This window comes from Rhinolophus hipposideros, assembly GCF_964194185.1.
Source record: "Rhinolophus hipposideros genome assembly, chromosome: 15".
Taxonomy (NCBI): Eukaryota; Metazoa; Chordata; class Mammalia; order Chiroptera; family Rhinolophidae; genus Rhinolophus; species Rhinolophus hipposideros.
Window position 1 is genome coordinate 19,178,584 of NC_138061.1, and position 25,719 is coordinate 19,204,302.

The 25,719-nt window shown below is 37.8% G+C and overlaps 1 protein-coding gene across 6 annotated transcripts in view; it reads left to right on the forward strand.

Moving 5' to 3' along the window:
• SORCS1 (sortilin related VPS10 domain containing receptor 1) overlaps window positions 1–25,719 on the forward strand; it is a 471,564-nt gene that overhangs the window by 397,305 nt on the left and 48,540 nt on the right. For all 6 annotated transcript variants that reach the window (XM_081074044.1, XM_081074043.1, XM_081074040.1 and 3 more), the window contains 2 exons: window positions 4,380–4,551; window positions 24,461–24,647. In XM_081074044.1, the coding sequence (XP_080930170.1) occupies window positions 4,380–4,551; window positions 24,461–24,647 (359 nt within the window). The remainder of the gene's footprint in view (window positions 1–4,379; window positions 4,552–24,460; window positions 24,648–25,719) is intronic.

Genomic DNA, 25,719 nt, shown 5'->3' on the forward strand with positions numbered 1-25,719 from the left:
ATGTCCATGACCAATTTCAAATGGCCCATAATTAGGATTCCTTGGACGGCAGGTACTCAAAAGAAGGGAGAATGGCTTTATATAAATTAGTTGTACAACCAGTTGGCTCTGACAGTGGATTCCATGAGTCATTCTCATGATTCTCGATTTTAAGTCATTTAGTTTAGCATGACCGTAGGTCCCATTTCATCACGTTTAAAATGCACTGAAAATGAAATCACATTCCATTTAATGTTCAAATTAAACAACTTGTGCTTCCATCTTGCTTAATGCAGGAAAAGATTTCTTCCCTCCACCTAGTCTTCTGTCTCATGACAATCCCCTAATTCCAATGTCTGCTTACTCGTTTTAAGGGGAAAATCCTGAGAATTACTGCCTTCAGGAGAGAAACTTGGAGAACCTGCCTAGTTAGCCATGGGACCCAATTCTTTCTGAATGTTGATGTTATGGCTACTACATAAGATTATTATTGAAATATGGGTACATTGGGTCTAGGAAGATTTTAAATCTTAGCCATGCATTATACCCAGAACTAACCTCTTCTCTTTTCCCAAGGCTTTCTCCATTTCTTGTTTCATTAACTTGAGTATCATTGTAACAAAGCAGTTTTTCCTTGAAAACAAAGGCATATATATAGTACAATATATAGTACAATCCAAGAAATTAAACTATTTAAATTATTCTCATTGTGAGCACAAAGGAGAGACACCCTAGTTTAGTGACAATAAGACAAGCCTTGGCTACAAGCAGACCTAGAGTTCCCGCTCCAACTTGGTCAATTCATGTGACACTACAGTGAAAAAAGGGAAGAGACAACTTTACAGAAAAACCTGATTTCTAAGGGTATTTTTAAGAATGGGTAGGAACTTAAAAGGATGAAATAGCATTTCAGGCAGAATGAACAGGCAAAAGGCTTGTAGGCATGGCGTAAGCTCAGGAAGTGTGTTGGGCAGTGAAAAGAGCTGAAGCTAGAAAAATGCATCAAGGCTAGACCGTGGGACTCTACTTTCAACCTGAAGATTACCCTTTATGAATAAGCCCACAGGAAGTTTTGAAGGATTTTTAAGAAAGGAATTGATATGGTTGGGTTTAATCTTAAGAGAATCTTGACAATAATAGTTAGTATAGCTCCTAAAGTATTAATGTTAATATTTTAAATGCTGTTTAATAAGTTTTGATATTCTGATGTTTGTTACGTTTTTACCATGTGCCAGACTCTATGCTAAGGCTTTTTAAATACATTATCTCATTTAATCCCCCCAAGAACATTATGAAAAGATTCAGTAATTTTCTCTGTTTTATACGCATAGATCACAAATAATTAGAGAGAGATTGGTAAATTGCCCAAGTTCTTATAGTACGTAAAAGCCAGAATTTAAACTCAGGCAATTTGATTCCACAACATTAGTTTTAACCATCAGGGAGAGCAGTGGTCTTCAAATTGTACGCAGGCTAGAATCACCAGGGGAGCTTAAAAACAAAAGCAAAACACAATGATGCCCAGAAGTCTCCATTAAATCATACCTCCTGGGGGCAGGGTCTTGACATCCATTTATTTTAAAAGTGCCACCAAGTGATTCTAAAAACCAGACAGGGTTGAGATCCACTGAGCTGTACGATACTGTCATTTTAACATATACTGCATAGTCATAAACATGTGTATCGCACCCAAAATCACACGTCAAAAAAAAAAAAAAAGTACTACATAGTAAAATCACATTTTACTCTCACAAAGAAAAACTATGGCCTTCATCTTTTTTTAAAGACTGCAGGCATCACAGAAGCACAATCAAAGAAGGTAGAGGTAAAAAGGAAAAGATGACAGGAGAGTATCAAGCCAGGAAGAAAGAGAGTAGCTGAAATAGGGGTTATTGAAGTAATAAGACACTGTCTACTGATGAGCGGTTGGTAACAGCAAAGGCACATTTGCAGAATGTTTCCTTTTCAGTAATTGTACAAAGACTCCCTTGCCATTACAGAGCACTTTTCTTCTTGGTAGATTGAAGAATGCTTTACCAACTAAATGCATCCCAGTAATATTCAGAGCTTAGGTCCAACATAATCATAAGTTGCCTTGTTATTGTGGAGGTAGCAGCCCCATTTAATAACATATTAAATGCATTATTCATTTATGTAACTCAGACCCAGGGACAGCTGGCTGGGATGAAAATAGAACCATTCTGTAATGTAAAAAGCAGGTGTGTGCTTACTTGAGTAAATTAACTCTGTATTTCTGCTCAATTTTCTTCTAAATTTCAGGGACAGGTCTGGTAGGGCTAATGTGGTTCCATTTTCATCCAGGAAATAAAATGGTTTCAGAATGGTTTTTAATGAACATTTGAAAAAATTACCAACAGTCTTCTCTGTGGCAGAATCCCAGGGGGAATGGATTCGTGCTTTGGATTTAAACAGAACTCTTGCTACAGGATTCAGGAAAGCCTGGGGCCATGATTGGTCAGAGCAACGACAAACAAAAGGCATGTTCTTTAGCTGATGACAATGTTGATGATGAGCCCCTGCCTCTATAGCGGTCCTCTAAGACAGAGTCACAGGTGTGCTTGGATGTTAAGTGATTAAAAATCATATTCCACCATTCATTTGCATAGTACCTTGCCTCTGAAACATGCAAGGAGTTTCTCATGCACAGTTCAACTCACTGGGACGCATAATTACTCTGTGACATTGATGGTCATTTTCCTGCCACCACTGCTGTTAGCAGAATGCCACCAAACTCCAATGTCAGCACCTTTTCTGTTTTTTCTTTCTCCCACCTGCCATGATTTTCTCTTTTAATCAGCATGCACTCATAAGCACGTGCAATGGATTTTTTTAAACTATCAGAGGGGGTGATGTTAAAAATGGTCAGACATGACCAATCAGAATGGGTAGGGATCTTAGTGCAGGAGCAGGGGTTTGCAGGCTGTTTGCTGTGTTAGGTGTTAGGTGTTAACCCTTTAGTTGCTGGATTGTAAGGAGAAGCATGGCCTCCAAAGGTAGTGACCAGCACAGTGCTTGGAGGGTTTGGGGGTAGTGGTAACGACCAACCGCTATGCAGATATTTCATCATTTAAAATGGTACAATCATCCCAGCATGTATCTTCTAATTATCAGCCTTGCATGTCCAGGGCTCAAGGATGCCCTCAAGGAGCTTAAAGTTCATGGTCACAGACAGGGAAACAATCATGCAAGACATAAATTGTTCCTATCAAGTAAATCATAAGGATTCGTTTAAGAGTTGACAGATCGGATGATATTACTCCATTTAATGACTCAGCACAGTGCAGTGGTAAAGAGCAGATGTGTTCTAGGGACAAACTGTCTAAGGTCCTGGCTGTGTGATCTTGAGAAAACTAGTTAACTTCTGTGAATCTTCATTTCTTCACCTGTATAGTGGAATACTAACACCTTTTTTATTATTAGGTTTATTTTTAACATGAATGAGAAAAGTCATATCAAAAACAGCACAATGACTACACTAGAGCCCAGTAAGCTCACTCTAAATACACACAAAATTCTTACTATTTTATTATCATAGTCAGGAAAAGACAGGAGATAAACTGTAACTTAAAGTATAGGTATGTTTTCGGCAGCTGGCAGAGCATGGAAGCAGAAGGAGCAAAAGAAAATAAGTACTTCAAGAGCATTGAAAAGAGAGGTGTGGCTAGACCAGACTCAGCTTGTTGGGGAGAAAGAGTCCAGAAAAGTAGAATGAAGTTAGCTTGTGGAGGGCTTCATGCACAAGATTATAGGATTTTCTCCTATTCTAAGAACATTTGGAAGCCATGAAGGTTGTGAAACTGGTAGGAGAAATAATACTAATATTAAATTAAAATAATTGGTAACATTTCATAAGCACCTGCAAATAGTCAGGGTGGTTTTAAATTCTCTGTGTACATCATCAATCCATTTAATCATACAACTACCCTGCAAGGTGAGTTAAAGATTAACAATTGGTCTATTCCATTGCAATATATATTACTCCTTCTAACACTTAATTGTATAGCCTTTGAAGTATCTCCTAGATTATCCTTGTATGTCCCTTCAACTAGAGTATAAACTTGGTGAAGGCAAGGACCGTGTCTTCCACGGTTATGCATTTCCCATACCTCTGAAGTGAAATGACTCTTCAATTATACTAGTAATAGGTGTGATATGTTACCATGATGATTTGTCTCTTTGTTGAGTGTTTTATGTGAGTTAGCTGTAATCCTCAGAGCAACATGAAATGTAGTCATAGATAGCCCTCAGGGCTGGGCAGTAGGTTCGGTGTAAAAAATTGGGAGTATAAATAAAACATTGAAATTAAAAGTAAAGCAAAAAATGGGGAGTGATCCGAATTATAATAAGCTGGATTACAACTTGAGCTTTTCTCCATTTAGGTATAGGAAAGTGGTTTCCAATAACTGCACTGATGGAGTGAGAGAACAGTACACCGCCAAGCCACAAAAGTGCCCGGGGAAGGCCCCGCGGGGGCTCCGGATTGTCACTGCAGATGGAAAGCTGACCGCAGAACAAGGGCACAATGTTACTCTCATGGTACAATTGGAAGAGGTAGGACTTATTCCCATCTCTCCTCTACCTTCTGGCGGCAGTGATTTTTCCTAGGACATAATGGGTTTTTTTACATATCTCCTTTTCTGGGTTTTGTGTACATATGTTTTGTTTTTTTATTTTAAATGTTTAAAAATTGTATTGTATTCTACTTTTTGTTCCTTGTTTTTGTTGTTGTTATAATTTCACCTTCTCTGACATATTTCTTCAATTATTTTCATTTTACTGAAATTGTTCTTCGCTCCTACTTAATATCTCACTTCTTGGTGGCTCTTTTTTGATTTAGCCTTGCCTTATTGGCACTTATTGGCAAGAAAAGTTTTCTTAGAATACATTAATGGTATTTAAAAAATAATGTAGTACACACACATACTCAGCCAACCTACAAGATGCTAATGCTGTCTTCCTTTCCAACCTGAAGTCTTGGCTTTTCTTTTCCAAAGGTAACATGCTGGTCATACATATAACAAACACAGAGGTCAATCTAAACACAGTTGAGTATACTTCCTTTTCTAATTGAGTTTGTATTTTTGTAGTACTTTAGGGATATCATTGTGAGCATCAATTTTTTGTTTTGTTTTCTAACTTATGGTTATGTGAAATTTCTGAATATTGATGATGGGTAAGAAATTATACGATGTATTTTAGAATGTACACAGGTACTTTTTTGTCATCTTGTAAATGAGGAAGATGGCCTCTAAACGCTAAACACTTTCATGAAATGATCTCAATTATTAAACCAGACAGTTCTCCCTTCATCCATGTTTTCTGAGTTCCTAAAATATGGCCAGCACTGTGCTAGGCCTTTTGAATACACAGGAACTTAAAGAAGTAAGAATGATACTAGGATTAAGATTTACAACGTTTATTTCTAGCTTTCTCTTCTGATAGCTTAGTGGTTTACTGTCTTTAACATGCGTGAGATTCACCTGGTGAGCATGTTAAAATAATTTTCTGGTTACCATCTCCAAAGATTCTAATTAAGTAGGTTGGGGTGGAGCCCAAGAATATGCATTTCTAACAAGGTTACAGATTATACATTGTGCTTTAAAGAAAAAAAAAACATGGCAAAATCAAGGGAGATAGACTAATTGCAGAGGTGTGGGAGTATGACTTGAAGGGGGCAAAATGAAGCAATTAGGATAACATTGTCAGGTTTGATCAAAATTATTAGTGTTTTACTTCCTGTAGAAAAAACAATTGTGAAATAATGAGTTTGAAACTCTGGCTCAGATGATGATGGTGCTTCTGGTCCAAGTACCACTTAGAGAACCACTCTTCTCACCTAATACTTCTTTCTATTACCCTCTTAATAAATGCCTTTTTATCATACCCAATCTTCTAAATTCTAAGGTTCCCCAAAATTCTTCAGCTGGAACTAGAAAGATAGAGGCCAATTTAGGCCAATCGGAATTGTTCTCATTTCACAGAAATAAAATTTGGGGGACTTCTGCCTGCGCTATGACAGATTAGCTTGCAGCAAATCAAATGTATATGTATATATTGAGAGAGATAGAGAGATGGAGGAAGAGAAGCCTAAGAGAACTATCAAGAGGATTTGAGAAGCCAAAACTATTTTTTCATTGTGGTGAGTCCAACATTTTATGCTATATTTGCCCTCAAGCACTTTGCCAATTACACTGTATATGAGGTCAAATTTTAGATTCCCAATAGAAGACCAAACACAAAGTGTTGGCTAAACGGCTCTTATGGACTCACAGGCTGGGAAGATAAAAGTCAGTTTCAGGGTGACCAAGGCAGTCGGGACTGATGAGGTAAAATTCCAGACAGAAGTTCCCTTATTGTGTGCCTTATTCTCCTTGATTTATTTGACGATATCTAAGTGATACAGGCAAAATAGAAAGTTTTTCACCCATGTAGAGGATGAGAAGGTAAGCTTAATTTTTAGAAGTATTACATTTTTGGGAGATAAAAATTTGAGTTCAGGGCCTATCAAGGAGGGGAACCCTGGCGAACACCATAAAACCAGATTAGATTCTTGAGACTCCTGGAAATTTCTACCCTCGGAGGAAGAACAAACCAGAATTATACCAGGCTCTCCAAAACCTGAAATCTAAACTGAAATTATTTTAGTCTCTGAATAGGTTAGGATGATTTCTCCCAATCTAAATGTCTATCAAAGGCTAAAACAAATCCTCTTTAGAGAACATGAATACAAATCAGAGGTCATACCTTTTTTTTTCATATAAAAAGATGGACATTTATTTTTTTGGAAAAAAAATATAGCTATATCAAGAAACAGGACCAGAAGTGGGAAAAAAGCAACAGGAAAACAAACAACCAAAAAGAAACAACAAAAAACAGTTGCCTGATACATGATCATTGAAAGAAGATTTGTCTGAAATATGATTAATATGTTCATAAGTATGGGACAAGATAGAAATTTTGCCCTACAGCAAGTAATCAGTAGGAGGCAGTAATCCAATGGAAGTTGTAGAAATAAAGATATAATAACTGGTATTAAAAACTTCGACGGGTTTATAGCAAACTGAACCAAGATGAATAGTGCATCAGCTAACTAGAAGAAAGGACAGTAGGAAATGTACCATTTGTAGCATAAGAAAAATTGGATAGAAAGTAGAGAAAATAATTATAAGAGACAAATGAAAATGTTGAAAAGGGCTAATACATATGCAGTAGGAGTCCCAGAAGAGAAAATGTCTGGGAATTTTCCAAAACTGAAAAAAGTGATCAGCATTTCAAACACATACATTCCAGAGAATCTTCAAACTCCAACCAGGATATGTACAAAGAAGAACCATACTCATGTATCCTATGCAAACTACAAAAATCTAAAAACAAAAAGAAATTTTTAAAGGAGCCTAGAAGAAAATGGAATGACATTTTTGATATGCTGGGGGGAAAAAAAACAAATGTGAAAGTAAAATAGACATTTTTTCAGATGAGCAAAACCTGAGAAGAGTCATACAAGCTGATTTCTAAAAAAAGCAATACTAAAGGTAATAATTATTCAGGCATAAAGAGAATTATCCTAGACAAAAGCACAAAACTAATGGAATGAAGAGCAAGAAAGAGGGCATACATGTGGGTAAATTGAAATTAATAATAACTTTGCAGACCAAAAATGATAATCAGCTATGAGATGTAAAATATATACAAATTAAAATATATGACAACAGTGATATAGTATGTTGGGGAAATTAAATGGACTTAAAGTGTTTTAAGTTTCATGAAATGTCTGTGAAGAAGTAAAAGTAGCAATTTATATTAAACACCAACATGTCCAGAATGTATGTTTTAATATCTAGAGCAATAACTAAAAGAATACTAAGAAAATATTTACCTATCACATAATAGGAAAGGAAATTTGAATAATACTAACTGTCCCTCATTAATCCAAAATAAGGTGAGGAAGAGAGAAAAGGCAACATACTACAATTGAAACAAATAGAACAAATACTGAAATGCAGATATAAACCTAAATATTGTCAATTATTACATGAAATAAATATTTAAGGATATTTGTGGCTTGCTTAAAAACCCTGTACCTAACTTGAGATCATGAAGATATTATACCACAAGTTTTTTCTTTAGTTTTTCTTTAGTTTTTATATTTAAAGCTATGATTGATCCATTTTGAAAAAATTGTTTAAAGAAGGGGCCAGTGTTTAAATATTTTTCCATATGTGTGTTTAATTAACCTAGCACCATTGAAAGACAGTTATTTTTATACTGAATTGCTATGAGCCTTTGTCATAAATCAATTGGCCATGTATGCATGGGTCTATTTCTAGACAATTAATTTTGTTCCATTGGTCTGATTTTCAAACCTGTGTTGTTAATTTCAAACACATTGCATTTACTCTAGATTTAGAGTAAGTCTTTGTATTTAGAAATATAAATCCTCTAAAATACATAGAAAACCACATATACAGTGTTTCCCCCAAAATAAGACCTAGCTGAACTATCAGTTCTAATGCATATTTTGGAGCAAAAATTAATATAAGACCCGGTCTTATTTTAGTATAATATAAGACTGGGTATAATGTGATATAATAATATAATATAATATAATATAATATAATATAATATAATATAATCCTGGGTCTTATATTAATTTTTGCTCCAAAAGAGGCATTAGAGCTGATGGTCTGGCTTGGTCTTATTTTCGGGAAAAAATGGTATATGTGTAAATATATGTATAATTTATAATAGCAGAATACAACGCGTGCCTACAGCTAAATCTACTGACTTCTTTTCAGTAGCTCTACCCAGAAAACTACAGCATATTTGGACAATTTTTGAAAAATGTAAATGAATGGAGGACTATACCATAACCATTAATAAAACCACACGATATTGAGAAGATGCCAATTTTCCCCGTATTGATCTTAGATTCTAGGCAATTACAATAAAAATCCCCAACCTTTTTTTTGTAGGTTAAAATTGGCATGATGATTATAAAACTTACCTGAAAATAAGAGGGCTTAAGAACAGCAAAGATTATCTTGAAGGGGAATCACAAAATAGGATGGCTTACATTACCACATATTAAGATTTATTATAAAGTTATAGTAATTAATAAAGTATAGTGATTCATAAGAACTATATGCTATATACACGAACTGAATAGGAAAGGGAATAGAGAGTCAAGAAATATATTCATATTATATATATATATATATATATATATATATATATATATATATATACACCCATACTCACTTATGGGCATATATGACATACTATAGTGCAGTAAATAAGTTATCTTTCCCTTAAATGGTGATATAACATTGAATATGGGAATATAACACTCATGTGGGAATACATGAATCTTGAGCTCTGGTAACACATAAGAATAATTCTAAGCAGACTGTCAATAGACTTCTGAAAGAGAATTAAAGTGTTTGAAGGAAAACAGGACGAGTATCTTCATGACCTTGGGGTAGGCAAATATTTTTTTAAACAGGAAACAAAACCCACCAAATATGAGGGAAAATATGGTTTAATTAGACTACATTAAAATTAGGAGTTTATTTTCTTCAAAAGACACTACTTAGAAAATAAAAGGGTAAGTCCTAGGGAGGAAGAAGGTATTTGTAATACACAATTTATTTTTGTAATTTTTTTTTCAGTTACAATTGACATTCAACATAATTTTATATTAGATTCAGGTGTACAGCCAGTAGTTAGACATTTATATCATTTATGCAGTGATTCCCCCCGATTAGTCTGGTACAGCCCTGGCACAATACATAGTTGTTATAACATTATTGATTATATTCCTTATCCTGTGCTTTATATCCCCATGACTCTTTTGTAACTACCAATTTGTATTTCTTAATCCCTTCACCTTTTTCACTCAGCTGCCCAAGCCCCCTCCCATCTGGCAACCATCAGTTTGTTTTCTGTATCTATGAGTCTGTTTCTACTTTGTTTATTTTGTTCTTTAGATTCCACATGTAAGGGATATCATATGCCATTTGTCTTTCACTGTCTGATTTACTTCACTTATGTAATACCCTCTAGGTTTATCCATGTTGTCGCAAATGGTAAGATTTCATTCTTTTCTATGGCTGAGTAATATTCCATTGTATAAATGAAACCACCTCTTTTTTAAAAAATCTATTTCTCTATTGATGGGTGCTTTGGTTGTTTCCATATCTTGGTTATTGTCAATAGTGCTGCATTGAACATAGGGGTGCATATATCTTTTCAAATTAATGTTTTATATTTTTTTCAATAAAAACACAGACATGAAATTGCTGGATCATAAGGTAGTGTAGTTTTAATTTTTCTGAGGAACCTCCAAACTGTTTTCCATAGTGGCTGTACCAATTTGCAATCCCACCAGCAGTGCATGAGGGTTCCCTTTTCTCTGCATCCTCAACAACACTTGTTGTTTGTTGATTTATTGATGATAGACATCCTGACAGGAGTGAGGTGATACCTTATTATGGTTTTAATTTGCATTTCTCTGATGATTATTGATGTTGAGCATTTTTTCACACGTCTATTGGCCATCTGTATGTCCTCTTTGGAGAAATGTCTCTTCAGGTCCTCTGTTCATTTTTCAATTGGATTATTTTTTTTTGGTGTTGTATGAGTTTTTTAAAAATTTTGAATATTAACCCCTTATCAGATGTATCATTGACAAATATCTTTCCCCATTCTGTAGGCTGTTTTTTTTCATTTTGTGGATGGTTTTCTTTGCTGTGGAAACACTTTTTAATTTGATATAGTCCCACTTACTTATTTTTTATTTTATTTCCCTTGCCCGAGGAGATATATCAGAAAAAATATGACTAAGAGCCGTGTCAGAGAGTTTACTGCCTGTTTTCTTCTAGAAGTTTTATGGTTTGGGGTCTTACATTTAAGTCTTTAATCCATTTTGAGTTTGTTCTTGTATATGATATAAGAAGGGTGAGACATAATTTCAATAAAGGACTCATACTCAAAAAAATATAAATAAATTCTACAGATCAGTAAGAAAAATTCTGGCCAACAAATAGAAAGTGATTTAAACAGTCTTTTCAAAGACTGTAATCAAATAGCCAATGAGTACATGAAAAAAATCTCAACATCACTAGTTAACAAGACAATGTAATTTAAAACTGTAGTCTGATATGACTGTGTACCCATCAGAAGATTTATATTTAAAAAGACTAATATCAACTGTTGTTGAAAATATGGGGCAACCGGTCATTCATACAATGCTGCTTGGAATACAGATGGATACCCTCACTTTGGAGACCTGTTGGACATTAACTACTATAGCTAAACATATGTACTACCTGTGATCTAACATTTCTACTCCTAAGTATATATTGATCAGAAATGCATACAAATATGCACCCGAATATGTGTAAAATAATACACATAGCAGAGGTATTTATAAGACCTCAAAACTGGAAATAAACATTCACCAACAGTAGAATGGAGAAATTGATTGCAGTATACTTATAAAATGGAATACCATACAGCAATGAAAAATAACTATGGCTACAGATGAAAACTTGTCCCCATCTCATATCTCATCTATTCAGCTTTGCTTTCCATGTAAGACCATTGGGCATCACAAACTTGGCTGAATGATGTGGGAGCATATTGGGGAATCTAGTTCTAAGATGTGTAAATCGGCGCCTTCTGGGTTCAAGAAGGGAAAAAATAAGTCAGTTTATTCCATTTGAGTGGGCAAAGCTGCAACAGCAGGGGTGAAATCTGTTGCCTTCAGCTGTCAGAGCTGGCCCCTTGATGCTCTTATCTCCTAGTTCAGAGCACCAAGATGAAAGGACCACGTCAGGAGGCCATGGGGACCTCACGTTTGACTGGGATTCTGTGCTAAGGATTCACAGGCTCCTCTTGCGGAAACAAACTCAGTTTCTTTATTAATCTCAGAATTATAAATATGTAGGCATGGGCAATTCATGTGATGAGCAGTGAAGAATAAAAAAAAAGCTGAATGTCTCTTGAGAAGCTGGGGAGCATTGAAATATGACACAATGATCACAACAATTTGGATCTGCTGCATTTATTGAGCATGAACTGTGATCCAGTTTGTCAGTGCTTTCATGGATTGTCTCATTTAAGTCTCACAGCAACCCTATGTGAATAGCTATTATCATCATTGCCATTTTTAGCTGAGGCACAGAAAGTCAAAATAACTTACCGAAGACCACCAAGCAATTAATAGTAGAGCCAGGAGTCAAATCCAGGCTCTGTGGTATCTTGCCTTTCTATTCTTTTTCTATGGTAGAAAGAACCGTTTTGTGGGAAAAAATGTCACCTAGTTCTAAGGTTCCCTAGAAACACTTGGCTAGAGCCAGGTAGTAACAGAGATAAAGGAGTAGAAAGAATAGACAAAATTATCTGTGCCCCAGTCAGGCTGGCTTATGGCTGTTCCTATATTCTTACACACTAATCAATATATAAACCAAGATTGTCCCCTGATATTCTGAGAATCTTCATGGCTTGGGATCAGTTTGTTGAAAGCTATTTCAGCAAAGAAATTCTCTCTTAGGATTTCCCCTCTGTGCAAAACTATGCCCTTATTGAATGGTGACTATGTATCTGGCACTGTTTTATCCAGTCTAAAGAGTATTGGAAAACATAGGATGTGAATGCAACACTCAAAGTATTTACCATCCACGTATACCAAGTTTTTCCAGAGGTTTGGGTACATATACATATACATATACATATTCTTGTTTTGTATCAAACTTATATATATATATATATATATATATATATATATATATATATATATATATATATAAGTTTGATACAAAACACACACACACACACACACACACACACACACACACACACATATATATATATATATATATATATATATATATATATATATATAAATTTAATACAAAACAAGAACAAACAAAAATCCTTGACATGTGCCACTGGCAGTACATGGAGTCTCTATATCCTCAAAATTTCTAAGAGTCCACTTCTCATTTGAATTTGATACTCAAATTTGATACTATATTAAACTTACTTTTAATATAGTATCTTACTCGTGCACTCATACCTAGGGCCAATTCTTGGTAACTATAGGGATATTAATACCATACTTTTGATGCCCCTAAAGCAGCAGGTCCTCCAGGTGCTAAAGAGACCGAGAGGTTCTCTGGCACACTCTGATAGGATACTGCAGTGTAATTAACGCAGAAGTCTCACTTCTCCAAGTTGGTATAATATTTTGCCATTTGGACACCAAAGAGTGTGCTTCTGTGTTTCATGTTTTGTTTTGTTTTTTTAACGAGCCCCGTAGACTTGTCTTTTGTCTGTGGGCTAGGCTGGTTAAGGACTGATGCAATCTTCCTTTCTTTGCTCCTAGTTACTTACATACAATCCCCTCCCTCCAGGCATATCAACTAAAGCATTACAGACCCAAGGAATCAACTGTTCCACCAAGTAGCTAAACGTGTGTGTTTATTTGTTCTTCAACAAATATTTTACTAAGTTCCAATTTCACATCATATACTTTTCATTAATGACTAGACATAGTGCTGTTTGTGGAAATACATGTTTTGTATTAGCTAGGACCTCTGCTGTATGAAGTTTTAAACAAAAATCTCACCACATGAAATAGAAATCACTAAATATTTTACATCCATTCAAAACAAAAAGAAAATGTACTCAGGATATTGCAATCTTTTTTATTTTTATTTTTATTTTTTTATTTTTAGCATCTGCCAATAAACTGTAAATATCATTAAGGTAAAAACCATGTGATTCCTGGTTGTGGCTCTAGCTCCTCTGCCCATCATGCCTCACAGATTCATAGGAACTCAATAAATATGTGGGTTTGGATAGGCTTCCCCAGTAGACATAAAGCCCAAACTTAAAAGGAAAAGACTCTTAGAATTTGAATAACATCCAAAACCTGTTAAAGTCTTCATCTGAAATCTAAATCCCTTCTTTTATTCTGTACCAGTATATGTCCCAATTCTAACATGAGGATATCAATGAAAACCTTGCTAAAACCAGAGCACAGACTAGAACTTCTTACAAACAGAAGATAATCAAAGGCAAGGTGCACTGATGCTAACTGGAAACTCCATGTACAATAGCATGTACCCAACACAGAATTTTGCAGATTTTCACAAGTGCCACAAATAGAAATCCTTCCAGCAAATAGCATGTGAGGCCACCCTTTGCATCTACGTGACAAAAATGACTTCATAACACAACTCCTTCAAATCCCACAGCTTGGCTCACCTGATGGGTTACTCCAAGAACCATGGAACTATTGAAGCTGATGAAAAGCCCATTGTCAGGAACCCCACCCCTGATGCTTTTTCAGGATTCTCTCCAATACACTCTAATGAAAGAACCTTCATGAGGTGCAACAAGGTAAAGGAAACACTCTTGCTTCCATTCCAGACTCATTATGGCAGATCCAAGAAGAAAGTGCGCGTGCACACCCACACACACACAAACACACACTTTATCCATGCCTCATTATGTCCTTAAGGAAAAAGAACAGTTGATTCAGGGATCGAGTTGGAAGGGAGAGGAGGAGTCTGTGAAGTTGTATCTAAAAAGCCAAAGATTTTCCAATTACACCGCAATTTTAGGAAGCCAATCAAGGGTGTTTTGCACTGAGACCCAAGCATTCGATGAGAGGTGGCATCTCTCTGGAAACTTGCTCAAGATGGATGTTCTCTGGACCACTAACGAGCACCTAATGTGCTTATAGACTTTCTGCGAGAGAATTCTGCTTCCCGGCGAAATCCAATGCAAGACCCTGAAGGTACAGAACGGATGGCGCAGGGCCTAATTATTCTTAAGAACTCAACAAAACTGATTTGGAAGGCATTCATTTGAGAGGACTGCTAGGCAGAAGTAGTGTCTGCATGTTACAGAAGATAATTAAATATGCTTTAAACAGCCGTAAGAATAAAGAGATGCAATTCACTGCATAATTTAAGACTTTTAAATTAAATCTGAGGCAAGAGACGAAAATTAAAACTTTGATCTGTATCTCATTGTTTTAATACTTTAATTTACGTACAAAGACTGGAACTGAATAAAGAAAATTCACAAGTCTAACTTCTGTGGGATTTAACTCCAAAACATGAAGGTTGTGTCATCATTAGATGGATTTCATGATCTGTGATAATCACATACATTGAAAGACTTATAGCAGGATGAAAGTGACCATAATATAATAACACTTCATAAATATTGCAGGATGTTGCCAGCCATCGGATGACAGAGAAGATGACTCTTGATAAAATTTTCTGTGAGACACTCTTTTTTGGAATTCATGAAAGAAGTTGACCTACTTTTTCATCTGAAGAGGAATTGGGCTGTTAGAGATGGTACAAAGACTTAGTAGGCAGTGTGAAGCCTAGGCAGATACCAGTTTCTAAGCCAGCCCTGTTCTGACTGCAAAACCTCAGCTGTTTTCTCCTTCCAAACAAAGGAACGGGAGCTGATTTCTGTAAGCCATGGGGATTTAAGAGGCTTTCTCATGTATTATTCCTTACTCCATTCAGCTTTATTCTCTTTGACTCTAGTAAGGTAATCAAGCCACTTCATTTCTTCTCCCTTGTTGCTTCCGGTTAAAAAGGGAAGAAGGAAATGGGGCCAGTGAGGTAGGCATCTTTAGCCAGAAGCCTAATGTCTGAAATTCAGGTTGGATTGGTTCTCAATTCTTTCTAAGGCTCCTCTTAATACTTAATACACATATGTCGGGGTATTGCTATTCTTTAGGATTTCAGGGAATAGATATTTGCGAAGAGCTTCAGTCTGCCTTGACAAACAAAGAGAAATACCTGTCTCATTACTGAGAGTTCCAGTTCAGTGAACATCCCAATGGCTGGAGTCATGAAATAACCTTCAGTGTGGGTTTTTAATCTCTTAGTCTGACTTCTTTCGGCCCTGCCGCACTGATGTCCCACTTCATCTGCATTTTTGGCCACCAGCCCTGAATTGGGACTTCACCAAAACACACAATTCGTGTGCAAGGGTGTCACTTCCTCATGTTGCTGGCTTTGTACTTTACCATTCATTATTCTGTGACTCTCTGCCATACCAGCTCAGTCCTCAGCGCAACCCACCATTAACATGCATTGGAAAGTCTCCACCTTGTGGCAGCAGTGATTGAAAGAAATTCTACATCTTCACCTTAGAGCTGAGATTATTTCAGCAGCCTGAAGGGATGTAGGAATATGTATGGATCTCCAATAATACCAGCAACAAGAATAGTAGAATGATAAAAATGACAGATTACGTGGACTAGACGTGACAATTAGGATTATCACCCTGCCCATCTTTAATTTGCAGGTAAAGAAATTGAGGTCCAAATGGAAAATGCATTTCAAAAGGACAAATAACTGGGTCTCCTAACTCGTAGGGTACCACCTGACTTCCAGAGGGTATCTCTTCCTCATATGGTACCGCTGTAAATTCACTTAGAACTCACAACAACCTGATAATGTGGAAAGGTGATGAAGTGAAATCCAGGGCAAGAAATCATATATCAGTTTCACAGATGGGATCTTATGATTTGATTAAGTCCACCAAATGATGCTAGATATAAAAATTTTGAAAACTATTTAAGAATGTTGACAGCATAACATAAAACAGTGTAATGATCCCAGTGGTGATGGTGGTGTTGATGGTGGTGGGATGTGTCCATGTGCATTCTCATTGGTTAATATAGTATTCGCCAGTCTGTTAACAGTGTAATCTCTGGGTGGTAAGATTATGGGCAATTTGAATTTTTTTTCTCTCTCATTTTATGTGTTGTCTACATTTTCTCAATGAATATACATCAGAGTTTTTCTCCCTTTTTTCTTCTGTCTTCTAATAAAACTATCACATTTCTATTACATGTTTTACTACTAGGAAAAAAAATATTAATCACATGGGTTTATCCCTAAAGAAATATTCCTACTACTTAATTTTTTAAAAGTACAATTTTGTTCTTATTGCATATCCGAATGTGTTAGAGTGATTTTTTAAAAAATTATTCAAAACACTTGTAAGATTTAAGTCATTTGTCAGCCCCATAGTTTTCCTTCCAAAGCATACTGAGGTAATTCCTAAAGCTACCACGTGATGGTATCAGTATAGCAATGTCCTTTACCACCTAAAAAGTGTTCCCAAAGCACAATGGGTCAAGGTCCTGATCTCTCCGTTGCACAATGTCTAGATGGAGTACAGAAGCTTTGGCTTATAGTCTTTTATCTGCTTACACAAGCCAAGTGTTCCTTCTGCCTCATGATATTCTGTTTCATTCTAAGCCAGACACCAAGTATAGAAGACATGAAAAGGAAATTTGAAAGTTGGCTGTCCATTCAAACACATGATGCAAACACTTTCACAAGTGAAGGATTAAACCATTTTGTGATATTCCATTGGAAGAGTTTGGTCTGAGTATTAGATGCAGAAGTGTGTGGATAGCAAGGCAAGTCCCAGGGATCAGAGTCCTCAAAGGAAAAGCCCAGTCATCTGCATTCTATCAGAGGGAAGGTGAAGTATCATGTATCCACTCAAATGTTTTGGTGGGTCCCAAGTCTGGTCTCCCTGGCATCACTGGCCTGGTCACACGTGAGTTCTGATTAGGTCATAAAACCTCAACCACCATGCCCCTCCCTGTTGTGAATGTCCTCCCTTCAGGTCAGACCATCCAAGTTCACTGTTGCCTTCATTTACAGAGAAGCTTGGGGGCCTGTGCATTTGGACAGACACCTCTGCTATAGAAAACCATCTCTGAATAGCTAAGAGGAGGAGGTGACTCTGTATTCTGCAATTGTGCTGACATCTAGATATTGTAGGATTGTTTTCTGGAGCTCAGTTTAGAAATAGAAAAGAAGCTCACAGGGCATGATTCAAACCAGACATTTAGGAATCATGCTCTCCCAACTAATCTAGTGAGTCAGCCTCAGATTTCAGCAATGGTAGCACCTCTTGGATGGGATCCCAGAAAGGACCAAGAACCTGCTTGGGAACAGAATACAGGTTGTGTACAGCTGCCTTTTGCTATAGACTGGTGTGCCTTGTGCTAGAAGGGCTCAGGTTACCATTATCAAATGGCAGGTCCAATCCAGGCAGCAGTTGGTTTCTCTTCAGAGTCATCTCACTGTTTGCTAAACACATCAACAAGGATCTTTACAGACATATCTTACAGCTTCCATGGTGTTTTACAGAGCCTGGGATATTGCACTGAGCTCCTTTTACATCGTTATTTAATGAAAAATTACATTCATGTTGGCATTCCTCTAAAGGCTTTTAGTTCCCGAGGCTTACTAAAGCTCTCTTGTTTCACATGTGACTGGCTCTATTCTACAGTACCCACCTTGGAATGAGCACAAGAGTAGAGTTTGAGTGTCTTCTGTGAACAAGTAAGTAGGAGTGCTGAACTTGGAGTTAAGAGGAGCTTGGTTCAAACTAGTCTTTTGACTCTAGGTAAATTGCAGCAGCCTTTTAAGTCTGAGTCCTTTAGGGTTGAAAAATTAAATTAGATACTATAGAGAGAACAGTTGTAATTTCTGGCACAGTAGACTTTCAAGAAACATTCTCTCTCTTCTCCCTTCATGACCATCGGGATAATCTAGAACAATCTTATTAGCACACTTTATATAAGAAGTCTCATGCCAGCGTTTACTCTTAATTGAATAAGTACAGGTAGATAGCACTTCTCTCCATATACTTATGTCTACAGGCTGATGGAATCTCTTTTTTTGAAGGCCAGGGTACATTATTCCATAGTTGTCTCCTTTTCTGTTTCTTGTTGAGACCTCGCTAATCGGGGTCTAAACCTTGTTGAGTATGCAAGGCAACGGTGAGCTAGTTTTATGAGTATTTTATGCTCTCTACCCTACCTAAATATCTTTAGCCATAAGGAGAAAGGACTGAAATATCTGATTTTTGTTTCTGTCATTTAATACCACTTAATGGTAATTTTAAACCTGACCAAGTGGTCAAAACAGCATTAAAATAACAACAGAAATTGAAGATCAAAGTTGGCTACATCCCATCATTAATCTAACTAATGTCTGTTACTATCTGGTTATTTCCAATACACTTAATCAATATTTCAATAATTAGTATAATAGTAAAGATAGAATGTTGTGTTTTACAGTGTTTCTTGTGCCATGCCATACTCTACTGCCCCGCCCCTTTTAAATTTGGTGAAATCTTTATTTTCCCTCATTTATTCTCTCTCTGTTAATCCTGCTGCTCTCCCTCTGCTCCTCACTTCACCCTTAATCAGTGTTAGGCTGGGTTATATTGGCGGGCACCTTTCCCCATTCTCATCCAAACACACACAGGCTTACAGTATACTATGATACTTGTTGCCCCTCCCCCCTTTTTACAAAAGTAGCTTATATTATATGGCATAAGCTATACCTCATTTCTCTACAATGTAGTTATTCTGCATGAACTTTAAGGTCCCTTCCAAGACTGAAAGTCAGTGACGCCTGAGTCAGGCCCACTCAGGAACTCTGCGGGGAACACGCTCTGACATACGAGTTGGGTTTCTACCTGCAGTGAGTCCCCCATGTCTTCAGGAGCGTCTTGGAGTCTCATTTCAGGCTGAGGTTGTCAGTGTTCACTTACTGCAGCATTTGTTTTCCCATTTTTCTCTGAAGACACATTATAAGAACTGATAGGTTCACACACCTTTCATCGCTCAGGTTAATCTTGGCTTCATTGTGGCCATTTGATGTATTTGTTTTTCTATTACAGAGTCAGTGGTGCCCTTGGAGAATCCCCGTATGGATTTTGTTTGGTTTTTGTGCCTTTCTTGGGCACTTGTTTTGAGCTAGTGTTCTCTCCTCTGTGTCCATATTAGGGCATGTGACTAAATGGCATTAGATCTAAAGAATTTTATATGATAGTCTAGATATTTGCTGGCCTAAGCTGTGTTTTTGGGAATGACAACATGATTTATTAGACTGAAGTAACTCTCAATTATACACAAGATTTTCCTGAGGACTAATTCTCAATGCCTATTATTTCTTCTGTTCTCTGTCCTCTTTGTGGCCTGAACATGATACTGCTCCCCCACAGGGAAGACCTAAGCATGGTATATGAAGGGAGCATTTGAGATCTTGTTTCCTGGCAATTGTCATCAGTTTGGCTCAAATAGACTCTTATAAAAATTCTCAAAAAACAAAAACAAAAAAAAACAAGAGCGGTGTATGGAGTTCATGACAATGCACCTTTCCACTTGCAAGCAAAAATGTCAGAGCGGAAAATCAAGTCAAAGCCAGGAATCGAGTCTAACAAGAAAAGAGATGTCCTGCCTGTGTCATCACCTTTCCCTCTCTCTGAAAGGTATTACAAGTAACTTTCAATTAAAGAAGCTCAACAAGGACTGAGCTGCATGGATAAAGTTAAAAGCACAGGCAGCCTTAAACCCTATCCTAAGTCTCTCACTAGCTGTAAGCCTTCGGTATCTTACTTAAGCTGTCTGTGCCCCAGTTCTTCTGGGATATTCTTCTGTACGTATATCAAATAGAAACAACATCTGCCCTTGCTATCTCCCAAGAGTCCTAACGGCCAAATGAGATCATACATAGGAAAGCATGTGGATGACCAAACACAGTAGAGACACACAATATTCAAAATGGATTTGAAAAAAAAAAAGAATCATCGGCACGCACTGTATTAGATGCTGAAGATACAGTCATTTGGGCACGTCTCAGTCCACAAACTACCCTCATATTGTCCAGCAACTCGTTTTCCTAAGAAGTTAACATGCATTGTGGAACTTCTGTTGGTGATTGTGCACCAGTCACTAACAATGGGTTCAGGTCTTCCATTACTGGCTTTATTCATGCATGGTTAGGACTTAGAATCCTAAAACATCCTGGGGAAACTTTACCATTATACCAAAATTGAATAAGAATAGCATCAGTTTGTCCTGTACTAAATACATCTTCAGATGGATTCAATCACAAGAAAAGCTAATGTTCAAGAATCTGAACCCAAGGGCCTCAACCTTTGGCTCAGACCAACATCCGCCCCAGAGGCTCCAAGCCCAAAGGTGGGTCTTGGATGGTAGCTGGACATCAGCATTTTTCTCTTAATTTCTTTAAGAGATGCTGATATCAAAGGTTGAGATTCACTGCTTTCAAAACCAATAAACTTCGGGAGTTAATTTTGACAGGAAAGTGCATGTAACAACCTGTATTTCAGTCTATCACCATGTACCCCAAACTACCCCGTTTGGCTTCTCAGAATACTTGGGCGTCTTTCCAGTTCATCCTCCATATTGTAACCAGAGTGATCTTTTTAAATTATAAATATCATCTTGCCATCTTCCCTCAAATCCCTGCTTAAAACACTATAATGACTTCCCATTGCTCTTAGGAGAAATGTCAAAATCAGAACATCAACCTACAAGTCCTAAAATGTCATTCACTCCCCTCCAGTTTCATTTCGTAATGTGGTCCTGGTGTGCCTATATCTTCCACCTCCTTTAGCTGTGTCACCCACTTCTGCCACACGGCCCTTACACATCTGTTCCCCCTGAGCCCATTGCCTGGACAACTCACCTCCATCTGTTTGGTTAATTTATTTATTTTCTTTAGGCCCTCTCAGCTTAGATATCACTTCTTCTGGAAAGCCTTCCTTGATGTTCTCAATCAGATCAGATTTCCAGCTATTCACCTCTTACTGTTGTACACGCTTCTAATGCTGTGCACTCTCCTTCATATTATCCCCTGTAATAACATTTTATTTATTAGTGAGATTATTTATCTTAAGTCCATCTGTCTCACTAGTAGTCTGTATGCTCATGAAAGCCCAGACCACATCTGTTTTGTTTGTTTGGTTATAATTTACTTACCAGTGTTTTCCCATTTAGTACCTGACACAAGACAGACACTCAGTAAATATCTGCCGGTTGGTTGGTTGGTTGGTTGGTTGGTTGGTTGGTTGGTTGGTTGGTTGGTTGGTTGGTTGGTGGAATGACCAGAGAGTGAGTTAAAGCCAGGCAAGCATGCCTAACCAAATAGTGATCTAGGATTTCGGCTCTCTTCCCTTTGCCCTGCTTCTTATATTCTGAAAGGAGTTGCAATCCTTGCCTCAGTGGTAATTACAGCCCAAGGAAGCCAGAGGCTGATGATTTCCAAAAGTGATGGATGAGCCCAAAGCGATGAGTTACAGTGGTATTAGGCTTGCCAAGCACCTCACAGCCTCTGAAGGCAAAGGCATGGGACCCTATTTGTTCTACTTGAGCGAGCAAAACCACAGCAACAGGGATGAAATCTGCTGCCTTCAGCTCTCAGAATTGGCTCCTTGATGCTCTTGTCTCCTGGTATAAAGCTCCAAATCCAGAGACCTGTGTGCACATCAGGAGTCCCTGGGTAATTCCATGCCTTTGCCTATGGGGGCTCTCAGGTGTGTGGTAAGTTCAGTACATATAAATATACTCAGATATATTTGTATGTATGCCCTAATACCTGGCCTAATATTCTAAAAGTCTGATTCTTCTATAACAGCATCTCTACTGATGCGTAGTCCAAACACTGTATAACTCCCTCCTTTCACCTATTAAATGCATGGAGAATATTGTCATGAGTGGAGAATTCGGAATGCTATCAGGCCAAAAGAGCAGCATGACAGAGGTCCTTCCTTCTGTCTTCTTGCAAATGGTGGTTCCTACCTGATATCTACTCTGTCCTGACAAAGAACACTCAACACTTCTCTCTCAACCTAGGGTTGGCTGGCTTGAAAATCCAGAAAACATGGGAGTGGAAACTGACCACAAACAGAATGAGAAATTGATCAGTCCAAGTTGGTTGTCCAAATGAAGGACAAGTCAGCAAGAATAGTTGACATTTTTATTTATTAGTGAAGGGAATTCAAGTATTTGCACAAAGTCCAGGCTTGTGGATGTTTCTTTTGTAGTTCTGAATGGACTTTCTTTTTCCTACCCTCGGGGGGAATTTTTGACCATGTCCTTCCTTAGAGTTAGCTGTCATCTCCCCGCCAAGCAATGCTTGACTGGGCATAGATCAGAAGAGTAGGTCACGTAGATTCATAGGATTGGAACTGCTTTTCCTTTCCCTGTGAATTAATCTTTTAAATGTCAGCATTTTAAACTTGGCCTTTTCAAAAAATATGATACCATATGAACCTTACTTAATCGAAAATACATGTCTAGTTCAAAGTTGTTTCCCCCCCAAAATAGGAAATGCTAGCAAAATAAACAAACAAAAAAATGTATTAAAGTATGGGCTGTGTGTGAGAAAATCTGGATTTTGTCAGTTGGATCTAAGAAACTTTGTTCCTTAAGAATCTTGACTGTAGTTCCAAAGGTTATTTTTCACGTCTGGGATTTTATGAATCAGACTCTATCTTCTCCTGCAAACATGAGAGAAATTTAGAAGCCTGTGATTCTAATCAAGCTTTGAAAGGGGCATTGCAAGTCTTCTACAGTTGCATTGTTTTTGCAGTCATTTGTTTTAGTATAGAATTTTACAGATTACTAAACCCTCACATATCTTTTATAATAATTCTTTGAGTCAAGACAAGAAGGTATTAGGTCCATTTCATAGATTAGGGCTCTGAGACCAAAGGAAGCTGACTGACATGCATGAAATTACCTAGGTTGTGAATGGCACACTAGGACTCAAGACTGGAGGAGTTGTCAATGCTTTACCCACGTACAATGAATGAAATGCAATCCAAAGAGATGGGTTCAAATCCCAGGACTGCTGCTAACTAGCTTTGTGAACCTTGAACAAATGATTAAGCCTCTCTTGACTGCAGCTTTTGGATCTTTAAAATGGATGAACATTGCCTGCTTTTCTCTCCAGATTAAGATTCTGTGAAGAATAAAATGAGATCATTTTGATAGTAGAAAATACTGAACTATAAAATAATTAACTACCATTATCTTAAATAACAATAGGACTGAGTCTAATGCCATATCAGTTGTAAGACAAGGTGTCTTCTACCCTTCCTTCATCCTGGTTAGGGAACCAGAAATAACGAAGGGTGCTTAGGGGTCTTGAACACGTGGGAAGAGGTCCATGACCATGTCAGGTAAGTGGAGTATTTCAAACTGAGTGTACACCTTTCTTTTCTTTCATTCTTTCTTTTCTTTTCTTTTTTTTTTTTATGGCATGATAAGACTATAAACAAAGCCTTCAAAGGCATTGAATATCAAATTGGAAATGATAATCAAACTCTTAATTTTCCAAATCTGGAAACTTTGGATTGTCGGTGCCCTTCAGGTTTGGAGAACATCCATCTTAGTAAACGTCCGTCTGCCAGGGAATGTCACCAGGATTCTGTCAAACACAGACAGATCCTCCCAGCTGTAGGAGAGAGCCAGGCTGCCTCTGTGCCTGAGCCAGAGACCAAGACAACCCAGCCCCTAGAACAGAAACAGCCAAGCACGGATTTCCCTTTCCTCTGATGTCGGGCTGTTTTTCAGGGTGACGTGCAGAGGACATTCATCCAAGTGGACTTCGGCGATGGCATCGCCGTGTCTTACGTCAACCTTAGCTCCATGGAAGATGGGATCAAGCACGTCTACCACAACGTGGGCATCTTCCGAGTGATCGTGCAGGTGGACAACAGTCTCGGCTCTGACAGCGCCGTCCTGTACTTACATGTAACTTGTATGTTATTACTGCTGTTGCTTTATGACGTAACTTAAATATTGTGTCCTTTTAAAATGGAGTCCAAACTTTCATATCTAGAAGCTTTCTATGTAGCAGGAAAGGAAAGGAGAATAAGAGAGCCAAGTAGGGAGCATGTAAAAAGAAAATCAGAGAGTGGAATTTGAATGATCCTGGACTCCAGGTTGCTTCAAATTGTTTTCACTGCACTTACTATGCCTCTTCCAGATGCCACTAAGATACAGCACCTGTGTCTGGGGGCGAGGCCCAAGCAACTGGCTGAGCTCTTTGATTGAATATGAATGTGTCTTTTTTGGGCAGGAGGGTCAGAAATGTTCAAAAACAAGCTACATGTATGGCCCAATCTAATGCATTGATGTGGGGACAGAGCCCCAGAGAGCAGTTTCCAGGCTCTCGGCCTCATGTGGAGAGGTGCTGGCTAGGGTAGTAGATGGCCATCAGCTGTGGCTGGTTGGCCGTCAGCTGTAACCGTTGAGCCATTGGCCACTGATATAACTGCCGCGGCTACGAAGGGGAGCGGAGGAGAGTGGAGGAGAGTGGAGGAGAGTCAAGGAGAGTCAAGGAGAGTCGGTCAGTTGGCAGCAGAGCGGACAGCAGGTCACACGTCGTGTGAACCCAGCCTCCAGTGAGACCATAGTGATATGACTCCCCTACCTATGGCTCCGTGGGTGTTCCTTTTTGGCCTAGCCATATCCTGCGTTCTTATGTGGGGAGCGGGAGCTGAGACCCTACGTGACAAATGGCGCAGGGAGCAGGATCCCCCGCACGACAATTGAGAATTAGCACAAGGAAAGGAATTTCTCCCTATCTGATTATTCTTCTCCCATATTATGTTTTGCTATTGATATTCTTTTAGACTGTTGCTCCCTTTTTTTTCAAGTGTGTTTCCTGGGCTTTCTCTGTGGATGATTTGTTGTTAGACAGAAAATGATACAGAGGGAAAGAGCGTAACCTATGTTAAGGAAGCCACACTAGGAAATAGTTCCAAGAAATGTTCAAGCTTTTCTCCCACTGAGGAATCCAAAGGTGTACCAAGTATGAAGAGACAATG